The sequence below is a fragment of the Populus trichocarpa genome, chromosome 2, assembly GCF_000002775.5.
Source record: "Populus trichocarpa isolate Nisqually-1 chromosome 2, P.trichocarpa_v4.1, whole genome shotgun sequence".
Taxonomy (NCBI): Eukaryota; Viridiplantae; Streptophyta; class Magnoliopsida; order Malpighiales; family Salicaceae; genus Populus; species Populus trichocarpa.
In genome coordinates this window covers 102,732-128,894 of record NC_037286.2, presented here as the reverse complement: position 1 = coordinate 128,894, position 26,163 = coordinate 102,732, and the positions used below count along the sequence as shown (strand labels likewise).

The following is a 26,163-nucleotide window of genomic DNA, read 5'->3' as shown; positions in this document are numbered from 1 at the left end:
ACATACCATGTATTGATTTATCTAGTCCCCAAGCTTTCCTTCTTTCTTTTAATTTGGTACTATAATACTTCAATTTCTTTCAATCTCATCGTTTTCTAATTAGATTGATTTCCTCCAATTTAAATCTAATTCATCATATTTTCCAAACGAAATTAATTTAATTAATCAATTTTTTTAAAACCGGGTTTAGATTTGTGATTTATGATTTTATTTTTCATATCAAATTTTTGATTTTATTTTTCAATAAGAACAACACTACTTTTAATTTGATTATTTTTCTTTTGATTTGTTGATTTTTTTTCTTTGTTTTTTTGTCAAAGTTTTTATGGTCTTTAATTTTGTTATTCAAATCAAATTTATGTTTTTTGTTATTTTAATAATAATAGTAGTAGTAAATCATTCTAAATTCATATTTAGAATAATAGATTCTAGGAAATTCTAAATTATATTTTTTAATAAATTCTAAATGAATATAAATTTGAATTCTATTAAAATAAACTATAATAAGAAATCAAATGTATAAAAATATTATATAAATCAAATGTGTTATATAAATCTAAATGTATTAAATGTAGTCTATTAATTAAATACAACAGGTAAGTAGATATAATAGGAATATATTAGACATGTAATATGAATATAATAGGAATGATCATGAAAAGAATACCTGGCGTAGCTATTTACAGGTAGGATCCAGGTAGTGTGTGTCAATGACAAGAAAAAAATGCGAATATAGTTCAAAAGTAAAATTTCTCTTTGCCAATAAGAAGATGCGGTAATAATGGTAGTGGTGGTGATTATAATAATAATAGCATTTGAAAGTTTATATTTTTTTATTATTTCAACAATAATAATAATATTAGTAGTGGTGGTGATGGTGGTGGTAGCAGCAACAGTGATAATAATAATGTTAATGAAAATAATAATAATAGCCTTCAAAAGATTATATTTCTTGTTATTTCAACAACAACAACAACAACAATAAAATAATAGTAATGGTGGTGATTGATGATTATAATAATAATAACATTTGAAAGTTTATATTTTTTATTATTTCAACAACAATAATAAAATTAGTAGGGGTGATAGTGGTGGTGGTAGCAGCAGTGATAATAACAATGTCAATGAAAATAATAATAATAGCCTTCAAAAGATTATATTTTTTGTTATTTCAACAACAACAACAACAACAATAATAGTGGCGGCGGCGATGATAATAGTAATAATAGTGATAATAATGACAACAACAACAACAATAATAGCTATGATTATGGTGACAATAATAGTAGTAGTAGTAATAATAATAATAATAGTGATAATAAAAAACAAACTGATAAAAAAAAACTAAAAAGAAAGGAGGTTTATTAAAATAAAATGGAATAAGAAATAAGAAATATAAAAATATTATATAAATTAAATATGTTATATAAATCTAAATGTATTGGATGTAGTCTATTAATTAAATATAATTGGTAATTAAATATAATAAGAATATATTAGATAGGTAATATAAATATAATAGGAATGATCCTGAAAAAAATATATGGCATAGCTATTTACATGTAGGATCCAAATTATATGTGTCAATATAAAAACAAAAAAATATGTGAGAATAGTCAAAAGGTAAAATTTCTCTTTGTAAAGAAGAAGACACGGTAATAATGGTGGTGATGATGGTTATAATAATAATAATAATAATAATAATTACCTTTAAATGTTTATATTTTTTGTTATTTCAATGATGATAATGGTGGTGGTGGTGATGACAGTGGTGGTAGTAGTGATGATAATAATAATAATAATAATAATAATAATAATAAGAGTTATGATTGTGGTGGTGGTGATGGTAATAATAGTAGTAATAATAATAATAATAATATCGTAATGATACTAATAGTAAGAGTGATAATAATAATGAAACTGATAAAAAAACAACTAAAAAGAAAGGAGGTTTCTATGTGGGCATATGGATAATCTACTATTCACTACAATAGTCAAGTGATGTCTATGTCCTTAAAAAAAAAACACTTGCCTTGGAGCTAGAAATATATTTGTATTTTCAAACGGTTTATCAGCTTTTGTAGATTTAACCGAGGGTATTTACATCTATTTAATATTTTTATTTTTTATAAAATAACAAAAATACCCTTAAGGATAAAAGAATAAACTTAGCGAGGGTAAGGGTATTTCAATATTTTCATTTTTTATAAACATTCAAATTACACTTGCATTCCTGAATCCAAGAAATGTAAGTAATTTGGGTCAAAGGTATTAGGGTCTTTTAGCTTCTTTTTTTTTAATGTAATTGCTGGTTTGATTGAGGGTGATAACGTAATTTAATATTTAAATAATATTTCAAAATTATAAAAACTTCCAGCATGTTTGGGCCACAATGCGCTCTAGGCGGCGTGTGTTGTGGCTCTTGATGGTAAAAAAATAGGCTTTCATCGTATAATTTTATTTTACATTGTCTATTCTTTCATTATGAATAGCATGTGCTCAAAAAATGAGTAATGTTGTCATGGGTTTAATTAATGTTACTACACATTTATCATGACTGGTTTTTTTATGTTATTTTTTAACCTCATTTCAATAACATTATTTTTTATACAAAAAATAATGTCCGGCATCGCGGAAAAACACGACCAACGAGGTTAATAGTAATTATAGTTGAATGTGGATGTAGGATATTATATATATATATATATATATATATATATATATATATATATATATTTTCACTTGGTTTGATTTTAGATTTTAGAGTGATTTTGAATTTAAGAATTGAGTTATTGATATTTCTAAAATGTTTTTAGGTGAAAATTATTTTTTTACCTAAAGAAATTAATTTGAATAACTATAATTTAAAATGTATTTTGAATAAAAGTTATTTTGTTAGAGTAAAAAAAACTCATACCATGCTTTTAAAAAATCATCTAATCATACCATAACTTTTAAATAAAATTATAGCTTTTTAATATTAACATTTATTTTATGATTGAATGTAACATGTAAATTTTTTTTTTAAAAAATTACTCATGAATATTCAATGAAAATAAAATATTTTTTTGTAAATATTTTATATAGTCTTCTCAAGCTAATTATTCATTTATTTTCTTATAAAGTAATGTAAAAATTATAAATATATATATATTTTTAATTAAAACTTGCGTTTTACCCTTGACGACATGTCGATTAGTGAGAATGATACCGCGATTCTTATCAACAACAAACCCGGTGGCGGTCCCGTATGAGGAAGTTCGATGTCGAAGGACCGACATGCAGAACCATCACTGCGGCGATCACCTTGTTGATGGCGTCTCTCCAGCCCTCAGTGACGGCTTCCTTCTCTGGTGGCGACTCCATAACTAACGCAGCCTGATCACTCGTTTCCCGGCTTTGTATGCCCACGGAATCCATCTTCAACAACTTCAGCAGCGAGGTTGAACAAGAAGAGCCCAAGAAAAACCTGAAACGTAGCAGATATTCTATGACAAGAGTAAACAATTTCTTTATTAAAATTACCATGCTATAAAGTTTAAGTAAAAAATAAAACAAACAACCCTATTTAAAATTAGTTTTTTGAACTTGAATTTTTAAAGAGGAAAAAAATTCTAACATTAAATTTCCCAAACTCAATAGGAAAAAATAAAATTCCTAAAACAATAAAATTCCTAAATTGAATAAAAAACAATATTTATTTCTCCTGAAAATCTCATGCATTACCATCTCCTGTTCTAATCTCTCAAGTGAATTTGAGTCTTCCATTCTTGATTGGAATTAGAACTGGAAAATAAGTCTTTTAATTTTATCACCCTGGTGTTAGTGGTTTTGCTGAGAGAAAAAGGATGTATATATATGATCCTTGGGAGCTAGAGTAGCAGTACAGGTGGCACGTGGAAAAAGATGTAAACTAGGCAAGGAAAATCGGGGTATGTTTTGACCACCTTCTCTATCTAGATATCCAATTAGTTAGTTTGTGAGATTTTTTTTTTTAAAAAAGACAAAATATAATCTATGATAAGAAATAAAAACAAAAACATATTCACTTCCCCTTCTAATATTTATTTATTTAAAATGAGTTAAAAAAATAACCACCAACTACTTCCTAAACATTATATAATTTGTTATTTGTGAGGCAGGCATCCCAGAGTTACTGCTTATTGAAGTGGCTGGGGAATACAATACAGCACCTGCCTGTAAATGACGGGTTGGGTGACTTTTTCAAGGCTCAGGCTGTTCTAGAGTCTTGACGCCGTATATGCTAATTTTTTTTTTTATTAACCCATCCCATCATCTGTTTTTAATTAACTGTTTTTAGAATAATATTCTTTAAAATAGAATTATTAAGACAATATCTAAAGATTTACCCTGTTATTTTAAGTACGATTATATAATATTAGCAATTATTTCATTAATAATTATATATAAACCTAACTTACATAATATCTTAAAAAATTTACTCATGGATATTTAGTGAGAATAAAATATCTATTTTAATATTTTCTTATTGTAATTTTCTAAATTAATTATTCTTTATTTGTACATGTATTTGTGTAAAAATCATCGAGACATGTTTTTTGTTTTTGTTGTAACATGTTTTTGAAATTATAACAATTTTTTTTTTAAAAACCTCACTTTTGAAAAAAAAAAAAACATATTCTCACAAGAAAAAAGAAGCACAAGAATAAAAAAATTATCTTAAAAACACGTTTTTACTCAAAAATTCAAATCATTGAGATTTTTTAAAATATTTATTTTAATTATTATAAAATTAAATAAAAATTTATTTTAAATATCGCCTCTCACCGTCAGCGTGCAAAAAGCTCGTTTACATTTTTTATAAAGAGAGAAGAGAGAGTAGCAAGCATTAAATTAAAGTAAATAAAATATAAGATGGTCAACTCTCCAAGCCATTTAACTAACCTCCTCCTTCTTCTTCTAGTTCCGAGTCCTGACTGCCCCGAGAAAATAAAACAAAAAAGTATTACACCCGTACGAAACTGATAGTGATGGCGAAACGAAAAGTAATCAGTGCCCACTGCCCCACTCCCAAAGCAACTGTTGTTCTATATTAAAATATCAGTCATGTGCTACAGGTTAATCATTCATTCAGACTCATAATCTCTCAAGACTTTAGAGTGTTGATTGTTTTCCCTTGCGCCAGGTGAGTTAGTGGAGCGTTGACCGATTTCTGTACGTTTGTTAACTACTCCAAATTCATGGGTTACTGTATGTATACATGTTTAGTGTTTTCTTCCTTCTGATAGTATGGTTGAGTGTCACACATGAAACATCAACCTGTCATTCTTCTGCTCTGGGCTTGGTGAAGTAGCTGGGGAATACATTCCAGCACTTACCTTGATCATGGGGGGTTGGGTGACCAGAACATAAAAGAGAAAAAAGAGAAGGCCAACTGCTCCTCTTCTGGGCCTGCAAAGTTGCAGTCATCTTGCTCTACTTTCCACTTTCTTCCTAATGATATCATCTCTTGTGATAGATATCTTTTTTAATTAATTAATTAATTAATTTATTTGCAGTAGTAGAACTAATTATTAATGAGCTTTATGTAAATAGGCAGCATGATTAACCTCCTCCTCCTCCTGCTGCTGCTTCTCGCTCCCACTGTGAGGTGTCATCATTCACCAGCTGTTAATGAGTCACAATAATAATTGCTGTTTTTAATGCTCCATTCTACCCCTTTCTTGGTGGTTCCTGTCCCCACTCCCATCTACAGGACATTTCAGTATGTTATGCTGTTCCTTTCATTTCCCTTCCCTTCCCCCTCCTAACAAATAATATTCACCTACTCCATGACTCACCGTGGGCCGTCCATTTCTTTCTCTCCTTCCGTTGTTTTCTTTAATGCATCGATAGTTGATACTCAAGATCGTTTTTAGGTTACCACATGCGAATTTGTTGTCTTGTCTTGCCGTTAGGGTAGAGGATTTTCTTTTCTCTTTTGTGTAGGACTAGGAGAGAGGTCTTTTGCTTGATTGTTTGTGCTCTAGCTCTTCCTACCAAAATTTATGATGATGGTGATGTATTATATGCGCTACTTAACTCCCTCCATGCTTTAACTAAAGTTGGAGGCTTCGAATTTATACATCTAAAAAGTTTTTACTGAAAAGGTAATCCTAAGACGACTGCTGCTACTAGTATCACTTCCTTTTACAAAATTCTTCTAGTTTTGTTCAACATATGATCTCATCTTGCACTTTTCATGTATGTCTCTGTTCGTTGCTCTGCTTGCTTCTTTGTTTGCGATTTTCTATAGGCCGGCTAAACTAACGTCTTGCAACAGAGCAGAAACAGTAAATGTCCGGTCCTGATAGGCGCTCTTTCTCTTCTTCTTGTCCCTCTATTTCACATCCGAGCTCCTCAAGGTTAGTAATCTCTTTAATTCCTGCTATGCCATGCCACCACATTTTGGCCCAAACTCAAAAGACCTTTTAATTTGCTTTATTCGCAGTGTCCCAGACAGTGATATGCTTAACGGAGTGCTGAACATGTCACCCAAACTGTCCTCTCTTTCGAATTCTGTAAGTATCCATCACATGGTGTTTTAATGTTCATTAATCTCACCACTTTGCAATCAATATAGAATCTGTGAATTAGTCATCCTCCTTGCTATTATATCCATGCAAATGTCATTTCACTCCGTGAAGAAGGCTTACAAAATGTTTTTGATTCTAGTTTCACCTCACTTTCCAACACCATCAGAGTGCAATCTTAGGCTCTCTTTATGGAATTGTCTGTGTTAGGAAATTAGGGATCTCATTTTACTCTCAAGACAGAAGTTCTGTCGACTCAATTACCTTCTAATGTGATTGATGGGCCGACTACCTTGTTTACCGATGTCTACAAGATCAAAAGCAGTGCTCATTTCGAAAGTATTACTCATCCATGTATCTTCTTTATATTTTGACAGATTGCAAAGTTGGAGATCACAGTGTCTCGCGAGGCTTCACTGAATTGGGATTCTGAGAACACAGTGGGTTGTAGTTCCATCATATCTATTCCTAGCGATCACACTCCAACGCCAAAGGTTCAGTATTATATAATCATGTAATGCCAATTTTTAACTGGAATTATGCATATGTGATAATATTAGCAATCCAAACTATATGGTGGAGCGTTATATGCAGGATCGGATATCATAAGAACTAGCCAACGGTGTTTAATTAAAGGGAACAAAAACGAAAAAAAACGAAGAAGTGCTAGAAATGGTTTAATTCTGTTTTGAAATATCTGGTTAGAATCAGCTAATATCTCAAAATGGATGCTGTCTTTTCTTTTTTGCATATTTTCTTGGATATAATTTTGACCTCGTTTTTCTTCAGTCTTCTGCTGTACTGAGGAAGGAGATTGCCACACTTGAGGCTGAAATATTGCATCTGGAGCGTTATCTTCTTTCACTGTATCGTACAGCTTTCAATGAGCAGCTACCTGCTTTATCAAATGTGACTAAAAACCATTTGCAATACAAGACAGGATCGCCATTACAAGTTCAATCGCCACACAACTTAAAAGTACATCAACAGACGGGTGATATTATCCACCATGATCAAAGTTCCCCTGCACATGGTTGGTCAGGACCGTATAGTCAGAGTTGCACTGCTAGCTTACAGTCAACATCTACAAGGGTAACTAGCCTGATCACCAGGATCTCTTTAAAACAGCTACGCTGTTCACATCACTTTGCACAACTGCATGTGATTTTGCCATAAGATGCAATTTGTGACAATCAAATCGAAATTTCTATTGAGCATTTTCAGGAGCAGAAGAATGTTGATTCTGGTCGTCACAGCCTTGCAGATCACCTCCGTGCTTCTTGCTTGGTTAACGATCTTGGCATTCCTGATAGACTCTCTGAAGACATTGTGAGATGCATATCTTCCATTTACTGCAGACTTTGCAACCCCCTTCATAGCCAATTAGGCTTGGCAGCTTCTCCTACTTCATCCCTGTCATCCTCTAGTATATTTTCCTCTCGCAACCCTTCTGATAACTGGAGTCCGCATTGCAATGGAGATGCTATGTTTCAGCGTCAACTTCAAGGGTTGAAAGGAGAGAGCGGACCATATGATACAATGCTTGAAGTTCTGAACATTTATCTAGATGATGCTAGTTTCAATTATGCTGCCACCATGCTAAAAAATTTCAGGTGGTCAGAATATGCCTTTTCTATCACATTGGTTATATAAAATGATTGATCATATTAATTGCGTTCTTGGTAGCTTCAAGTTTTTATCTGTTCTATAGGAATTAGCCTGGGGCAACTTGCAATCAGGGGTAGTGGGTTGTTTGGTTAAATCCTTACTGTTGGCTTACAAGGTGGCAGAATGGGTTGAATCATCTGATATTTCACTTCTTTGTAAAGATCAACTTCAGAGGAGTTATTTTCCAAAATTTCTCGCTTACTTTGTATTGCTGTACAGGTCACTGGTTCAAAGGCTTGAGAAGGTGGATCCAAGGAAGTTGAAGCGTGAAGAGAAGCTTGCGTTTTGGATTAACATTCACAATGCCTTGGTCATGCATGTGCGTGGACTAGCAGTTTGAATATTCTTGAACTCTCACTTACAATAAGTAACCTGTAGTATGAAATAGAATAATTTTGTAGATAGAACGAAAGAACGAAAGTGAGTTGCTCATGTGATAGTAAACCATTATTCTTTATAATTTCTTGTAAATAATCCACATCAAATGCCAAAGCTTCCACATGATATGAGCTTGTCTTTTAAACAATCTGAAAGTACAGAAACAACCAGTGGATGATCCATACTTTGCTTTTCGACCCAGATGATAGTGATTCTCATGTCTCATTTAATTGGCTTTATAATTCTCAAGGAACAACCTGTGATAACATGCGTGTTGAATCATCTATACATGTGCAATGACATATCTACCTTTATTCACCCAGCTAGTGTTTTGCACATTGATACCATTATTGCTGTTGTTCACAATGCATATTAGATGTGTGCTTATGAGGTTTCTTGGCAGGCATATTTAGCATATGGGACACATAATCGGGTGAAAAGTGCATCCATTTTGAAGGTAAAGAATGTTGACATCAGTATACCTATCCTATCTGTTTTTGTCATGAATCTTATTCTGTACTTGTGTCATCATTGTATTCACTTCTTTCAGGCAGCATACAATGTGGGTGGACAATGCATCAATGCGTGCGTTATACAAAGCTCCATCTTGGGTATTCGGTCACACTACTCAGAACCAGTATGTCTTTCACTTTAAAACCTAATAGCACTTATAGACTAATCATATCCGTGGATGTTCTTGCATATATACTGAGAAGGGGTGTGTGATTGTGTTGTGAACGAATAAACAGAGAAATTGTTGGGGAAAAAAATGCATACATAATGGAAAACATCTGGTTACATGGTGTATGTTCCTCTGCGTTCTTTCAGCTTTTGGCTCCATGGCGTGAATGATCAAAATGCCTTGGTTTAGAGGGTATTAAGGCAACTTTAGGATGGAGGAGGGTGTTACATAAACTGATGAGATGCAGAGTTTTGAAAAGAGATCAAGTTAATAGCATTATATATCTTATGGTACGCTTGGCTAGTATCTATGGTAGGCCGACAATGTTTTCTTGAAATTTAAATTCAAGACTGTAAAGGAGGTGTCTTGAGCATTTGAACAGTCTGCACTGTGAATTCAAACCAAACAATCCTGATTAAGCATTAGTTTTAGCTGCCTAATGAATGAGCCTAGTCATTTTATTTAAGAAAATAGAGTTTGCAAAGTAAACAGAAAATCTATTCATAGTTATTCTTATTTAAATAAGCAAGATATGTTCTTTGAAATTTTCAATTGTCTTATTTGCGTTTCTTAACCCTCATGAATGCTCTTAACCCTCATGAATGCAGTGGCTACAAGCATTGTTTTCTCCAGGAAGGAAATCCAAGACAGGGAATATCAGACATGTCTATGCCTTGGAATACCCAGAGCCACTCGTTCATTTTGCGCTTTGTTCAGGGGCATATTCTGATCCAGCAGTATGAATAATTCATTTCAAACACATCACAATTTCGTAACTCCATTAATTAGAACAGTGGTATACGTCCAGTCATGGCTGAAGTGAACTGATCAATACAACTTCTTTTGTTTGATCAATTTAGGTTCGAGTTTACACAGCAAAGAGTATCTTTCAGGAACTCAAGGTTGCTAAAGAAGAGTTCATTCAATCCAAAGTTTACGTGCACAAGGAGTCAAAGATTTTCCTACCAAAAATACTCTGGTACTTTGGGAAGGACATGTCAATAGACGCGGATGGGGTGATTGAGGTGATAAGTGAGTGCCTGACAGAAGGGCAACTGAAGGCTATGAGGAAATGCACGAGGGGGAAGGCTAACAAGAGCATCCATTGGTTGTCGCAAAGCTCATCTTTTCGGTATGTGATCCATGGAGAATTAGCAAAAGGGAGAACAATGGTCTGATCAAAGAACACACTGCCCCTGCCTGTATAATACATATCTGCAAATGATCATTTTTTTCCCCTGAACAAAATAACGAGCGAATGTTGTATAGAAACTAGAAAGTGGTAGCTGGAATTGTAGAGGTGGTTTTGCGAATCTACAATGGAACCACCCGGTAAATTAACGTAAGTGTAATTATTAAGGAAAATTCTATTTTTTTTATAAAGAATCATGGTCTGTGTGTGTTTGATTGCAATTAATTAATTAAGAGTGAGCACTAGCAGTATTGACTTTTAAATATATCGGTCTGTTGGGAAATTGGTTGGCTGGCACAAGGCTGTGTTTGGAATGGAATAATTATTGCCTTGACCGGGCTCTCCTCCCATGTTCCTAGTTAACTCGGAGAGGGACCGATATTCATTCATTTACAAGATGAGTGGAGTGGGAGCCACCTGTTTGGTTGGACCGCCTTTTAACTCCTTTTCTTGAGGAAAGACCCGTTAAAAATGGGCTACGTTCTTGCACACCGTTATTATTATTATTGATCTCAGTTGCTCTACCTATAATCGACAGGGATTGAAATTTAACAGATTCTCTTTGGGTGTTCTGTTCTCTACAAGTTTCACAATGGTAAGGACGACGTTGCTATTATTTTAGAAGAAGAATAACGCAATCTGTTTCTGTTTCTTGTTCAATTCTGAATATGCAATTGACCGTTAGATCGTGTCTATCTTACCTGGAGTGCCATTAATGGAAAGAAAAAACACGAAAAATCAAAGGGTTCAAATGGTATTGAGAGTTTACACAGAGTGCATCTACTACTTGTCTAGGCATTAATTAATTAGCCTGTTGGTTTCCAGATTCACTTCGTGCTTCTTGTCAGTCGCCAGGGAAAGGTGAGGTTGGCCAAATGGTATTCCCCTTATACTCTGAGTGAAAGATCTAAGGTAACCAGCTATTATATACAATAACTTCTCCTTCGATCGGTAGTGTTATGATAGACACATTGTTTTTTATACATACACGTTAATTTGAATTAGGTAGTACCGATCATCATGGATGCAAAACTCAATTTGTTAAGGACTGGACAGGTAATCCGAGAGCTGAGTGGCATCATTCTAAATCGGGGTCCCAAGCTTTGCAACTTCGTGGAGTGGAGAGGATTTAGGGTTGTGTATAGAAGGTTATATGTTTCGCAGAATGTTATTATGATCTTAAGACTGTACTGGTAATTGTGATTTATGAAATTAAGCCGATGCGTGCAGGTATGCTGGCCTCTATTTCTGCATGTGTGTTGATGAGAAAGACAACGAACTGGAGGTTCTTGATATCATTCATCATTATGTGGAGATACTGGATCGTTATTTTGGCAGTGTAAGCAAGCCTGCTGGCTGGCTGGCTAGCTCCTAGCTACCTGAACCCAGTGAATATTTATAAATATACGCATGCATACTCTATACGTACTAGAAACATTTACTCCTATCCCCTTGTATAATTTCTTAATTATCAGGTTTGTGAATTGGACTTGATCTTCAATTTCCACAAGGTAACATTCTCTTCATCTTCGTTTTTCCTTTTCGTCATAGTTAGAGGTTTGAAATCGATATCTTTTGTTAAGAAAAACAAATCTTTTTAAATAGAATGATGGGTCTGGCATCGTTATAGTTAGAGTTGATTTACAGCTCGTTTGACACTTTATTGTTTGTTTTAACTAGCACATTATAGAAGATTCATCATCTCATCTCATCTCATCGATTAAGTGTGTGTTTAGAGATGCGGGCAGGCATGGTTTTTGGTTTGAAAACATGATCACATCATGACAAGTGGTGGTAAATCTTCTGTAATGTGCCAATTAAAACAAAGAAAAGTGTGTGGAGGGAGTTGTGCATTGATCTTAAACATTCCAAAGCTGGGAGAATAATTATGGAAATAACACGGCAGAGCGTGCGTGCGTGCATGCAGGCGTATTATATTCTGGACGAAATCTTGATAGCCGGTGAGCTTCAAGAGTCAAGCAAGAGATCAGTGATACGGCTGGTGTGCACACATGTACATATGTCCTCCTTGCTTCGATCTCTCACACCATAATAACCCTACATGTTTTGTTCTTGATTAATGAATCTTGAACGCAGGATTCGTTGGTGGAGACGGCCAAGGAGCAGGCCAACTCGTTAAGCAGTGTGATTGCACAAGTTACCAAATAACAGGACAGGACCAACCCTCCCTTTATCAGTAGTACCGTGTTACCATAATATCAGCACAAACCTTTTATTTTATCTTCATTGATATTTGTTTGATTCAGTACTGTAGTTAATTGATATTTGTTTCGGAAGAAGTTGATCGGTGAGACTATGTGAAGTGCCTTTAGATGCCATCAATTACATTAATTACAGATCTCTTCCACTTCGGATACCTCTACCTAGTACCTGCCTTATCATTGCTTTTAGCTACAGTACTTATTGGTTCAAGACAGCAAATATATATGAAAATAATCATGATGATAAGTTCACGTGTTTTTTCTGTTTTAAAATGATAAAAAAATTCCACCAATAAATTCTTTATCTTTATTAGCCAAACACGTAATTTATTTCTTTTTTACACCTTGATTATACTTATTCTATCCTTTAGCATTAATCAAATATTAATCAAACCAGTGAAGTGGTAGGCTAGGGTGCACGTATTTGATTTTTAAAAAAATATTAATTTAAATTCTAAATAAAATAAGATTTATATATAAAAAATATATAAAACTAAATCAAAAGGAGATCCTCTTATTTGCCACAATTATCTCTCTTAAAATTAAAATTAAAATTATTAATAAGAAAATATACACATGTTAGCATGATGAACTTTATTTTTTTTCTTCTCTTCCAATAACTCTTGGCAACATAACTTCTCTTTTCCCCTCTACTTGACACCAATCCTTGTCACAGTGCTTTTATTTCTTACATGGTATGTTATTAATCTTTCATTTCATTTCGTTTGTTTTTTGTTTTTTGTTTTTTACCTGAATCTTTCTTTCTTTTTTATTTTTGGTTTTGCTAACCTAATTATTTTATTCTCTTTAAAATACATATATTTTATGTCATTTTAAATACACATAAGAATCATTGTAACAAAGAGTAATAATTTATATAAAAAATTATTTCTAAATTAAGAGTAAAATAGTTAACATTGTCAGGTATTTCAAACCATAAAAACCATGATAAATTATAATTAAATTTAATTCAGCATATATTCCAAGGTATGAATTAAGAAGAGTTTGTTCGTAACACGCTCAAAAATTCGCTTTTTTTATTTTATTTTTTATCATAACAAACGAAAAAGAAAAGAAAAATCATTTTTCATTAAAAATCGGGCGGGTCTGGATGTTGACGTGGCATAACTATAAAACCTCCTTTCTTTTGTTCCCTCTGGAATATTTTTTTTTTCCCGTATAGGTTAAGGTACAGGCACAGCGAGTGAAAAGCAAAGAGAGTGAAGAAAGAAGACGAACGTAGCGTAAAGAGGGGTTTAGGGTTTTCCTCCCAAAATGCTGAAATCGGTCTGTATTTGATTAGTCTCTCTCGTGCTCCAAGCAGGATACGAGAGATAATAGCAATTGTAATTAGAACTTGACGGTTGCTTTAATTCGTTTCAGGGAGAAGAACAAGAAGAAGATTTAGAAAAGCAAAGAGCTGCAGTTGTGGAGTTGAGAGAGTTAGAGAAGTCAGTAGAAGCCAATCCTGATGACCCCTCTCTTCGATTCAACCTCGTAATTATCAGTTTTTTCATTTAATTTTTCTACTTGGTCAGAAGCTTTTCAAGAAAATAATGATGCATCGATTGATTGCAGGCAGTGTATTTGTGGGAAAGATGCGAATGCAAGGAGAAGGCAGCAGAACATTTTGTTGTAGCAGTGAAACTGAACCCTCAGAATGCAACTGCTTTCAAATATTTGGGTCATTATTACTACGAGAAGGAGAAGGTCAGGGCTCTCAAATGCTACCAGAGGGCTGTCTCCCTCAACCCAGACGATTCTCAAAGCGGAGATGCACTTTGTGATATTTTGGACCAGACTGGAAAGGAGACCCTGGAGCTCTCTCTCTGCACTGAAGCCTCTCAAAAATCACCAAGAGCCTTTTGGGCTTTCAGGAGACTGGGTTACATTCACCTCCACCATAATAGATGCTCTGAAGCTGTTCATACTCTTCAGCATGCCATTCGAGGTTTTCCCACCTCTCCTGATTTGTGGGAAGTATGTTCCTCTTCCACACCCAGTCTTTTTCTTCCTTTTCAGTTTACCTGCTTTTCCTTACCATTATATTTAATCTCGTTTTTCTATCTATAAAGGCTTTGGGTCTTGCCTACCAGAAACTTGGCATGTATACTGCTGCTACTAAGGTACGCTTCCTCTTTGTACCCTTCTCCTACTGTTTGACTCTACACTCTTGTGATTTCGTTTTCAAATTAATAATGCCCGTAATCACTGACTGTCCTACTCGCCACAACAATTTAACCAGTCTTATGGACGAGCCATTGAGTTGGAGGATAGGAGAGTTTTTGCTCTCATTCAAAGTGGAAATATCTTCTTGACGCTCGGAAATTTCCGAAAGGTACTCTTCCTTTGTTTAATTTTCAATACCTGAACTACTGAGGTTTCACAGTGCTCGGTTTCTTATGTTCATATAAGTACGTTTCCACAGCTGGAGAATGAACACGCATAGACCTTTGAACTTGATGGCTTATTACATCTTTTATTAGAATAGAATGCGCTGAGGCATTATTTTTGCATGCATTTATTTCTTAATAAAACATATCATTAATTATATCTAATCATGCTTGTGAGAAAAGACGTGTCTCATTTATGTGTCTCCTTCAATACAAAATTCCTTTATTTATTCGGAGGTGATTGATGATATGTGATAATGCGGTCTTCTGCAAAAAGGGAGTTGAGCAGTTTCAGCGAGCTTTGGAGATCTCACCTCAAAATGTGTCTGCAAACTATGGGTTAGCTTCTGGACTCCTTGCTTGGTCAAAGGAATGTATGAATATGGGTGCATTTAGGTGGGGAGCTTCATTGTTAGAGGTTGGTCAGCATGACTTCAAATAATCGCATCTCGGACATTTTTGTGATGTCAATATGAAAATATCTAACTTTTGGTTCCTAAAACGACCACAGGATGCGTGCAAGGTTGCCGATAAAATTGCTCAGCTGGCTGGAAATTTTTCATGTATCTGGAAATTGCATGGTGACATTCAGGTGAGCCTCTCTAAACTTCACCGGTCTCCGCCTCTTTAATGCCTCAACTGTTCAATAATACTTACTTCGTTCATATTTACTGATTTCAAATTTAAATACCACTAATTTCTGGCCTCTGACCAAGTAAAAATGAAAGATGGACTTTTTTCATCAGAGTAATTTAAAGTTTGAATTTACTAGTTTGAGATGTGTGCAAACTGTTTGGCTTTAAATTCTGAATTCACCAACATCTTTCATTGTTATATATTTTTGTTTGGTAGTGGTATCGTTGTTGTGAATGTATTTCTGCCCACCTCTGCTACTGCATTGCTTGTTGTTGAGTAAGAGAATGATGATACCTTTTATGGAATTTCCTGGGAAGTAGAGCGTGGGAGAGGAGGATAGGCTATTTGAATTAGTCTCTTGTCATTTGTTTTGTTAAAGAACTTTTGCACATGCTGTTTTTTGGTAAAATACGTTTGCAATGTGTTTTGCACCCTAATTCAATATCCAGGTTTGTTTACCAAATTTAATAATTCAGGCATGTCTCTTTCCTTGCTAGCTTAACTACGCAAAGTGTTTTCCATGGATGGAAGATGACCAGAGTGTAGAATTTGATGTTGAGACTTTCCATGCTTCCATCCTTACCTGGAAGCAAACTTGCTATTTAGCCTCCACATTTGCCAAAAGGTCGTACCAACGTGCTCTGCACTTGGCTCCATGGCAAGCCAACCTTTATATTGACATTGGAATTGCTTCAGATCTCATTTCTTCTATGAATGAGAATTATGGGCACGACCAGCATCCTTGGTATGATTTGGGTTTATATTGTTTTGTTTATCTTCTATTCTTACCATAAATTTTCTCTCTGAACTTACTATTGTTTTCACCAGGCAGCTATCGGAAAAGATGGTTCTGGGGGCCTTGTTACTCGAGGGTGACAATTATGAGTTCTGGGTGGCACTGGGATGTTTATCTGGTCATAATGCCTTGAGACAGCATGCCTTGATCAGGGGATTGCAATTGGATGTCTCCTTAGCTGTTGCTTGGGCATATCTTGGGAAGGTACTTGCATAAATCTCATAATTAGATCCCCCCTCTCCGCTCTCTTTCTCATGTGGTTCCATTATCATGTTTGGACTTTACTTCTTTTCTAATAAAACATACTGTTACGCTCATGAAACCATTTTGTTGCCTTGTACATGCTACATTAGCCTGACTCTGGAGTTACAAACATTCCCATAGTTTTGCACTTGCCTGAATGCCATGTGAATTCCCCAGCTTGGGGCCTTTGGCACAATTGGCATTATAAATACAGAAAAATCTGGATATATATGATACTGGTGGCGATGTCAAAAAAATTCCTAAATTTCTGGTCTATACAGCTTTACAGAGAAGAAGGAGAGAAGAACTTGGCAAGGTTGGCATTTGATTGCAGCAGAAGTATAGATCCTTCACTTTCATTGCCATGGGCAGGCATGTCAGCTGATAGTCAAATTAGGTAGGTTCCTAAATTGTATAGTATTAAATGCATGGTTTTATGGTGATATAAATCCCTACGTAACACAAATGGTGCATTGTAATTCAGGGAGTTGACACCAGAGGAGGCTTTCGAGAGCTGTTCACGAGCTGTGCAGATACTTCCTGTAAACATCTAATAATTTTATGCTCTTTGAATATGCTTTAAGAGAAAGGAATTTTGCATTTAATGTATGAGTTGCACATCCTTTAATGCTACTTGGTTATGGTGGTTATCTCATTGCAGTGGCATGATCTGTTCAAATCATTGCTTTGATTGACAGGTCGCAGAGTTCCAAATTGGTCTTGCTAAACTTGCTTTGATTTCAGGGAGCCTTGCGTCTTCACAGGTACTATAATTTCTAATTACACATGAGATATTTGCCTCTTTTGAAGAAATATGTTTTCATCTGTATTTCAAATCAACTGGGCAACTTGCTTAGGAAGCTGTCGCTTCTACAGGTTTTTGGAGCCATCCGGCAGGCAGTCCAGAAAGCCCCTCACTATCCCGAAACTCATAACTTGCATGGTCTAGTTTGTGAGGCACGATCTGAGTATCAGGCTGCTATTACTTCGTTTCGTCTAGCACGCTGTGCAATCAACATTTCTTCAGGTGACACATCAAAATCTCGTTTCCAAGAGATAGCAGTTAATTTGGCACGATCTCTGAGTAAGGTAATTTATATTTCTGCTTGTATTGCGTTTGTCGACCTGGAAAAATATTTACATCTTATTCAAAGGTTTCTTGCTTTGTGCACGATGTGAGTAAATTTTGTGATTATATTTTTTTCCCTTTCTTTAGCAAAAGCCTTTATTTGGTGCAGGCTGGGTATGCTGCTGATGCTGTACAAGAATGTGAAAGTTTGAGAAAAAAAGGTTCGGTTCTTAACATTTATGTACTTGTATTTATTTTCTTTTATTTTGCTTAATTTAGTATCTTATGCAAGAAAGGAGTGAAGTGATGTATGGCTTCTTCAATATCGTTAATGCTTTTAATAACATATATATTAATTCTCCAAACTTTTATAATTTATGGCCAAGTTAAAAGTGTGAAACAATAGCAGTTTCAGTAAACAATAAGCGTAATGAGAAGCCTCTTTTTATGAGATCCCTGTTAGCAATCTTAGATTGTTTATTTAATGTGATCATACTGTTGAATTAAACCCTGGACCTTTTTATGTGATCAGTTTTTATTTGTTTAAGGTATGCTTGATTCAGAAGGTATGCAGATATATGCTTTCTGTTTATGGCAACTTGGTGAGAATGACCATGCGCTCTCTGTGGTAAGAAATCTGGCTTCCAGTGTTTCAGCAATGGAACAGGCACTTGCAGCAGCTTCTGTTAGTTTTATCTGCAGAATGCTGTATTACATTTCTGGACTGGATTTGGCAGTTTCCAGCATTCTGAAAATGCCAAAAGAATTTCTCCAGAGTACAAAAGTCTGGATTGTAGCATCTGCCATTCATGCTCTTGATCACAGTAATCGGCTTGCACAGGCTGTTTCAAACAGTCACTACTCTCTTTTATCCCACGATGAGATCATTGAAAAACACTATTTAACAGCTCTTGCTAAGCTGGTAAATTTTTTATTTTCTTTGCTGCTACTTGAACATCTGATGTTATATTTGAACAGGGAGTTTGCTTATTTTGGGCTATGCCATTTACCGGTGCATACTTATGTCGGTGGGCTGTGCAGGTTAAACATGGATCAGATTATTGCCTTGGATTTCAGAGTGGAATTAGCCACATTAAAAAAGCTCTTCACAGTTACCCCAATAGTAATTTGCTTAGGTAGATATTGAAACTACTACTGTGCATTATCTTTTAAGATATTTCAAGAACTCTAGTTTATGCTGTTGTTGTCTGTTCTCCTGTGCAACCTACATTTAGATTTAAGTTATTTGGCTGAAACCTAATGATCAAATATCCATCTGTGATACATATATTGAGTTTATTACTACTTTTCATGATGGAATATTTGGTTATCTAAAGAAAATTTTGAATTTATAATATTTTCTAATAATATTGAGTTTATTAAAGTCTATAATAAATTTTGTCAGTATCCACATTCTAGCATGTACAATGGTCCGTATGCATGAATTTGGTAATAAAAGCAACAATTTCTTTTATTCCGATTATGTGTCATAGATTCTACATTATGATTTCCTTGTTGTTTCATATGTGAACTCACAGTCTCACAAGTTAGAGCATATTCCACACGTAATTGGTTTCCCCATCATTCAGTTTGTGTAAAATATTTTTTATATTTTTGGAAATTTTGGAAACTGACAAAATTTTGCAATTTTCCTTGATTGCATAGAATTTTTGGAAATTCATTATATTGTGTTCGGTTTGATTTCACATTGTCAAATTAGCTATATACTTTTATGCATCATGGACATCTTTCCTAATTTTATCCACCTAAACATTTTGAAGGTTGATGAATGTTATGATTGCTTATCCAAGCTTCAGCAAGCAGTATCATTAGTTATAATTTTTTTGTATCCTTGCTGTACCTCTCTCAACAGGAATCTACTCGGTCATCTTTTGCTATCATGTGAAGAATGGAAAGAAACTCATGTAGCTAGTAGGTGCTGCGTCACAGAAGCTCCTAACTGTGCAAGCAAGCAAGGTTTAAAGTCAGGATGTGAAATTCTTGGTGCTGGGGCAGTTGCTTGCTATGCAATTGGCAATAAAGATCCAAAATTTTCTTACCCGGCATGTGGTTATCAATGCCTTAATGGACCTGGAGCTGTCCAAGAACTTCAGAAGTATAGTAACTGTTCTGTGTCATTCTTATAATACGATTCTCTGTTTTCAATAATCGATCTTTGTACTTGATGAAGGTTGAAAACAAAATCATTAACTTTTTCAACTTTTCATATTGCTGTGGCTTTTTGGAAAATATACAGTGCTGTTTCCTACATGCACAGACTGGAGGAGTTTTTCCCCTCCTAAAAGAAATACACATGTAGTTTTTATTCATCAAATAAGCATTCTCCTGTGTTCAAGAAATGAATTTAGATCAGTGAATTGATAGAACATGTCTAAAGAAAAATATAAATAGAAAGGAATAAGGACAGATAATATATCAACCAAGTTACATTTCAAGAAGTGGATGCAATTCAAAGTCGCCTGCCTTCAAAATTTAATGTCCGGTTCCACCACCATGCATGCATGTGTATTGTTTTGTGCTTGTGTTGGTGGTGACTTGCATAAATTGTGGGATTTGATAGATTCCTTTATAAAAATATGCTTTAACCCATTTATTTTGTATTGGAATGAGTAAACACTCCTGTTTTTGTTTTCAATGTGCAGATACATGCGCCAAGAACCTTGGAACCATAGGGCTCAATACTTGCTTATACTTAATCTTCTACAGAAGGCTCGGGAAGAGAGATTCCCTAGCAAAATTTGTGCCATACTTGAGCGTTTAATTTTGGTGGCACTTTCCAATGAGTTCTATTCAAGAGAAAGCATGTCTTATCAATATCAAAAGTTTCAGCTTTTGCTTTGTGCTTCTGAGATCAGTTTGCAAGGTGGAAATATAGCAGGCTGTATCAAACATGCTAAAAATGCTTCATCACTTTTGCTTCCTAATAACTACCTGTTTTTTGGACACTTGCTGCTATGTCGTGCCTATGCTGCAGTGGATGATTATACAAACCTCCAGCAACAGTTTATAAGATGCCTAGAACTGAAGACAGATTATAATATAGGGTGGATGTGTCTTAAAATTATTGAATCTCTGTATAACGTGGAAAGTGATTCAAAAATCTCAGTGTTGAGCCTCAAGGAATGCTCAAAAGAGTGGAAGAATTCATGGAATATGTGGATAGCTGTATTTAATTTGGTTCTGGGATTAATATCTTTATGGAAGGAGGAGTACTTTTCAGCTGAAGAATCCCTTGTGCAAGCTTGTTCGCTGGCCAGTTCTGAGAGCTGCCTTTTTCTCTGCCATGGTATTCATCAATTAGATTGAGTTTTTGGCGGTCTATTACATTAATGCATCATGTTGAAAATTCCCTTAAGACAGAAAATGCTGTGAACTTTTATTTAGTAAACTTGTCTTTTGCTTATTAGATATTTGGGTGAGTTGGTTATTTATTGACTTATATGGATCACACTTAGCTGAAATTATCCTGATTACTTCTGCATTTTTGTCGGCTTATTATGAAATAACCCCACAATGTTAAAAGTTCTTGGGTGTCTTGATAGGGATGGCTGGTGCATTTATAACAAATTTTCAAAATTGTCAAAGAAATTAACCATAATGATTAAATATTTTTGGTTTGTTTCCTTTGATTTTTCCTTGTAATTGAATCATTAATGCTTTCAGGTGTCGCATGTATAAAGCTTGCCAGACAGTTTTGTAGCTCTGATTACTTATCTCTTGCTGTAAGTAGCCTCACCAGTGCTCATGCAACTTCTACCATCCCCTTGCCTATTGTATCGTTACTGTTAGCACAAGCAGAAGGGAGCCTTGGCTTAAAGCAAAATTGGGAGAAGAACCTCCGCTTTGAATGGTATTCTTGGCCACCAGGTATGAACTGTTTAAGATACTGAATATCTTTTTGTTATTTACATAATTCTGAAATGCCAATTTTCTTGCTAGTTCATTTTGCAACAAATGGCACTGCTATTAGTAGTGTACTGGTGCTAGAATTCCACCATGTCCAAACTTTTTCAAATGCATTACAGAAGGCTATAAAGTGCAATCGAAATGGAAATGTATCTGATATATAGTGGGTGATGGTTTGGTTTTCATCTCTCCTCAAATAAATATGCATACCAATGCACCATGTGACGACTTCTAATGGTTGCCTTTTGATATAAATTTGAACGCATTTTAGCATTGGTTTTACAGTTATACAAAGTCACGATCAGCATTTGTGTACGTTTGGAAACTTTACCCGGCATTTCAATCTGGTTCAACCATTCCAGATAAGAAGATTGTTTAGTTGTTTAACAACATGCATACCTATTCAAGATTTTGAATTGCCAAAAACTACATTCGTTCCCATCAAAAGATTATGGATCAGAAGGCCCAGTTAGATTGATATGGTCACTTGCTGTGTATCTGGTGGTAGTTGCATATTATTTCCGATTGCTGATTAATCAACTGTTAGTGGGTGTTTAACACACACACACACACACACCTGCATATACATGGTTATTCTGATATGCTTCATGTTTTTACAGAAATGAGACCTGCAGAACTCTTCTTTCAAATGCATTTGCTTTCAATACAATCAGAAGCTGGGTTTAAAACTCCATCCACGGTGGAATTATGTCAAAGCCCACTTAAATGGGTTCTTCGGGCAATCCATACAAATCCGTCTTCTTTGAGATATTGGAACATCCTGCGTAAGCTTATGGAATGAGATGCACGCTCCTCCAAGATGCACGATTGGAAAAGATGGCAGTGTGGCAAAATCCTTCTCTCATATCATATGGCGTCACCAACTTTTGACAATTATATGAATTACCATCACTGATTGAATTGTCTGTAAATTATGATATCTTGCTGTTTCCTTCCGGTTTAAAAACCCAATGATTGTAATGTACTTTACATGTTGGAACCTCAAAGTTGGATTCTAGTCACCGGAGAAGCTCAAGAGGGGCCATTATAAATCGTACTGTTGGTAATGGGGATCCATTTTTCGGAAATGTTTTTGGAACAACATTGTATACACAGCTTGTAAGACGACAGTGACAATGACGTTCATGGTGTGTTAAGAAAGCAGTGTTTCACTTGTGCAGTTGCATGTCTGATAAAACATATTAGTTAATACGTTGGCATGAAATGTGCTGTTGTTGATCTAGCTTCCCTAGCCTAAAGGCGTAGAGCGATCAAGCTCATCGGATGGATCCCAGTCGAATGAAGACGAGAGGAACTTGGACAATATCATGAAAACTTGAGTTATTGAAGCTCTTGTATTGAGATCATGATAGACACAGCTTTTAGCCTGCTGGGCCATTGGGAAGGCTAGATCCAAGGGGTATAGGAAGCCAGAGAGTCTCTCTCTCACGTTGTCTACCTCAAGCACACGCACTATCGTTACAGAGAGCAACTCATCACCTGAACTCTTTTCAATAGCGGCTGCAGCTGCTTCCTTCCCGCTTCCTTCCCAGATAAGAGCTCCAACATAACAACCCCAGATGCAAGAACATCTAATTTCGGGGCGGACTCCATTTTTGATGTATTCAAGGTGCCATATAACTTTGAGTACCCACTATCGTGCCTTGTCGATTGAAATCCACCGTCTTGGTCATTTTCCAGAGTTATTGCCAGCCCGAAATCAGCAAGCTTGGCTCTCAAATTGGCATCCAAAAGAATATTGCTGGTCTTCAAGTTTTTCTGGATATAGGGAGGGTTGGTGTAGTTGAGAAGGTAATTGAGGGCATCAGCCACGTCGTAGGCAATCTGAATTATCTGCTTCCATGCAAGGCTTCGGTATTTGTTGTTAGATAGAAGCCAATCAGCGAGAGAGCCATTCTCTGTGAACTGATAAACAAGGTGAGTGTTGACCTCATGTACGCAGAAACCAGAGAGCCTAATGACGTTGGAGTTATTGATCATCTTCAAAATGTCAATCTCGTTAGAGACATCCCCTTTCATGACCTTGACAGCAGCTGTATCGCCCTTAAAAGATTGGCAGTGTGTTGGGTTTTGAAGTGGAGACGGGCTTGTACTGAGAGATTTGCGGTACCAAAACAGAAATCCAAAGATCGCAAATACAAGAACGAGCAAATCAGCACCTATCCCAACACCCGCATGCACCCGATTGTGATCGGAAGAGCTGGGGGAGGGGGGCAATGGGAGTCTGCGAGGTAGGGCAAGCGGAGGGACTGCCGATATGTTCAATTTTGGTGGTCTCAGCGGTCAAAGGAACCAGAAGTGAAGGGGAAAATGACACTGGAGGACGACAGCATGTTTGCGTCAAACAGCCTCTGATGGTCGACACCGAACAACCGGGGATTGTAACTTGTAAGAGATGGAATTGCCCAGTTGACCATGTAGGTGAGTAAGTATTTAACCCCTAAAGCATTCTGGTTGGAAGTTGGGCAAGCACACCTCAGGGGTTTCTGGAGAATGAGTCCCGCGGTCAGATTCAGAAAAACATAGGGGTTCTGAGATATCGAGGACTGGCAAGTGGTGAGGCCTTGGTAGGTGTTGTTGGCCACAGTGGCGGAGCTAAAAAAATTTGTAATTAGAAAGTAAATTATTAACAAATATTTAATATTATATATTATATAGACATTTGTTATATATAGAGAAATTAATTTAAAATGCATATTCTAACTCATCTCAAGCAAAATTAATTTAAGAATATTTTTAAAATAAAAAAACTTACATTATAATTATTTTTTTCGAGTTTTTTTATTTTAAAACTGCTTCATAATGACTTCATTTTTAATTTTATTAAAGATATTCTTTCTCAATATATACAATTAAACTTTCATTTATCTATTTCTAAATCTTCCAGGGATTAGTGAAATTATTCACAACAATTCTTTGTTGACTTGTTGTTTTATACAGGTGAGTTAAATATAAATATTAATATATATTTTTTTAATTTTTTTATTGTGTTCCTAATTTTTTGAGTTGTTCAGTACTTCATTTTTAATCACTAGTAAGTTGATCACCATCATTTTTCATATGAAATTCATAACAAAATACATATTAATTCATCAAAACTCATTTTAATTCATATTTATATGCATATAATATTATCCATACACATATTAATTTAACAAATCCATAAATTATCATAAACTCTAACATTTTTAATAACTAATTATTAAGGAATAAAACTAAAATTAAACAATGAAATAAATAGAAAAAACAAAGGAAACTCACCTAAAATATAAAGCATAAAGAAGTTACTTAATTAATTAATAGTTTAGGACTTGAAGAGAAGTTTTACAGAAGAAAGAGAGGCAGGAACAATAATTTTTTTTTTAAAAAAACTTGTTTTAGTAGTTAATAAAATAAATTAAACTTATTAAGTTATTATATTAAAATTCTAATATAAAAAATATTTAAAAAAAAAAAAATTAAGGGGGAATTGCCCCCTTAATCTCCATTGTGGCTCCGCCACTGGTTGGCCACCGTGAAGTTTCGTATCCGTGCTTGAGTGTGTAGTTGACGTTGTGCTGGTAATATTGACGGGCATAACAGGAGCAGTTGACGGGAACCACGACCTGGGAGGTGGTGGGAATGGAGGCATTTTCGGAGGAGATGTGATTGATGGAGGCGATAAGAGTGGCTGCTTGTGGGACGCCTGAAAGTTTGGCAGTAAGGGAAAGAGAGTCATAGGGAGTCATAGATCGGAAGGTGATGTAAGATTGGCACGAAGATTTTACTCCGTTGCACACAAATCATTTGGTCGTGTTTTCGAAATTGTCGTAGTTCAGTTTTCCTACTGCTCGTAAAAGCAGCCGCAGCCGCTTTAAAAACAAAAATTAGTGTAGTTAGCTGATATTATTCCATATTAGGAATTTAGTTTTAATTAACATATAAATTGATTCGAGAATTCTTTTTATTATATATATTGAATAAGGCTTTTGCTGTAGTATAGTTAGCTGATATTAATTATTCCATATTTAGACACGAATATATTTCCTGACAAACAAAACTTTCCATGTTCTGGAGCTTAAAGAATTTTCAGTTCCTGGAAGTCGACCCTTGGGGATAAGGAAATTCTTCAAGGGGGAGGGAATGACGAGGACCAAGGTAGTGGGATGCCATGATAGAGCGAGCAAGAAGGGTGAGAGTGAAGCGAGGGAAAGCTAATAAAAAAAGAAAAACACAAAAATAGAACTGCTCTGAAAAAAAAAAAAATATTACTACGTACAGATATAATACTATTATTCTATACAACTAATAAAAAAATAAGTAAATTTTATTGCAATAAAATAGCATCATATCATGTCAAAGAAAAGATAATCGAAAAAGAATCATTCGGTCCTTTTTATGAT

General features: G+C 35.0%; 3 protein-coding genes and 1 pseudogene across 13 annotated transcripts; 3 read left to right on the top strand and 1 right to left on the bottom strand.

Annotated features, from left to right (window-relative positions):
* The first annotated feature begins 5,088 nt into the window (after positions 1-5,088).
* On the top strand, positions 5,089-10,695 carry LOC7474536 (uncharacterized). Of its 8 annotated transcripts, none has more exons than XM_024595907.2 (11): positions 5,089-5,167; positions 6,305-6,386; positions 6,473-6,542; positions 6,932-7,048; positions 7,344-7,646; positions 7,779-8,167; positions 8,442-8,541; positions 9,004-9,057; positions 9,151-9,237; positions 9,891-10,019; positions 10,143-10,695. In XM_024595907.2, exons 2-11 carry the CDS (start codon positions 6,319-6,321, stop codon positions 10,458-10,460), a joined length of 1,635 nt encoding a protein of 544 aa, XP_024451675.1. In that variant the 5' UTR covers positions 5,089-5,167; positions 6,305-6,318; the 3' UTR covers positions 10,461-10,695. The 8 variants fall into 8 exon arrangements, with proteins under 8 accessions (XP_024451675.1, XP_024451677.1, XP_024451678.1 ...); XM_024595909.2 differs by having other exon boundaries at positions 5,111-5,167; positions 6,310-6,386; XM_024595910.2 differs by lacking the exon at positions 5,089-5,167 and adding an exon at positions 5,461-5,746.
* A 228-nt stretch (positions 10,696-10,923) lies between these two features.
* LOC7471734 (AP-1 complex subunit sigma-1) lies at positions 10,924-12,851 on the top strand. Of its 4 annotated transcripts, none has more exons than XM_024595913.2 (7): positions 10,926-11,069; positions 11,300-11,386; positions 11,480-11,622; positions 11,705-11,813; positions 11,950-11,985; positions 12,402-12,476; positions 12,572-12,851. In XM_024595913.2, the coding sequence occupies exons 1-7, from the start codon at positions 11,067-11,069 to the stop codon at positions 12,641-12,643; spliced, it is 525 nt and encodes a 174-aa protein (XP_024451681.1). In that variant the 5' UTR covers positions 10,926-11,066; the 3' UTR covers positions 12,644-12,851. The 4 variants fall into 4 exon arrangements, with proteins under 4 accessions (XP_052306123.1, XP_024451681.1, XP_024451680.1 ...); XM_024595912.2 differs by having other exon boundaries at positions 10,929-11,069; positions 12,402-12,488; XM_002301850.4 differs by having other exon boundaries at positions 10,931-11,069; positions 11,531-11,622; positions 12,402-12,488.
* Positions 12,852-13,813: 962 nt separating this feature from the next.
* On the top strand, positions 13,814-22,940 carry LOC7474535 (tetratricopeptide repeat protein SKI3). The gene is made up of 20 exons (XM_002301849.4): positions 13,814-13,983; positions 14,080-14,193; positions 14,275-14,676; positions 14,772-14,822; positions 14,942-15,034; positions 15,367-15,507; positions 15,601-15,681; positions 16,223-16,470; positions 16,554-16,725; positions 17,046-17,161; positions 17,249-17,306; positions 17,463-17,528; positions 17,641-17,853; positions 18,003-18,054; positions 18,382-18,755; positions 18,875-18,969; positions 19,707-19,949; positions 20,497-21,140; positions 21,518-21,721; positions 22,381-22,940. Exons 1-20 carry the CDS (start codon positions 13,972-13,974, stop codon positions 22,560-22,562), a joined length of 3,561 nt encoding a protein of 1,186 aa, XP_002301885.2. The 5' UTR covers positions 13,814-13,971; the 3' UTR covers positions 22,563-22,940.
* A 69-nt stretch (positions 22,941-23,009) lies between these two features.
* On the bottom strand, positions 23,010-25,828 carry LOC7471733 (proline-rich receptor-like protein kinase PERK1; annotated as a pseudogene).
* Between the last annotated feature and the right edge of the window lie 335 nt (positions 25,829-26,163).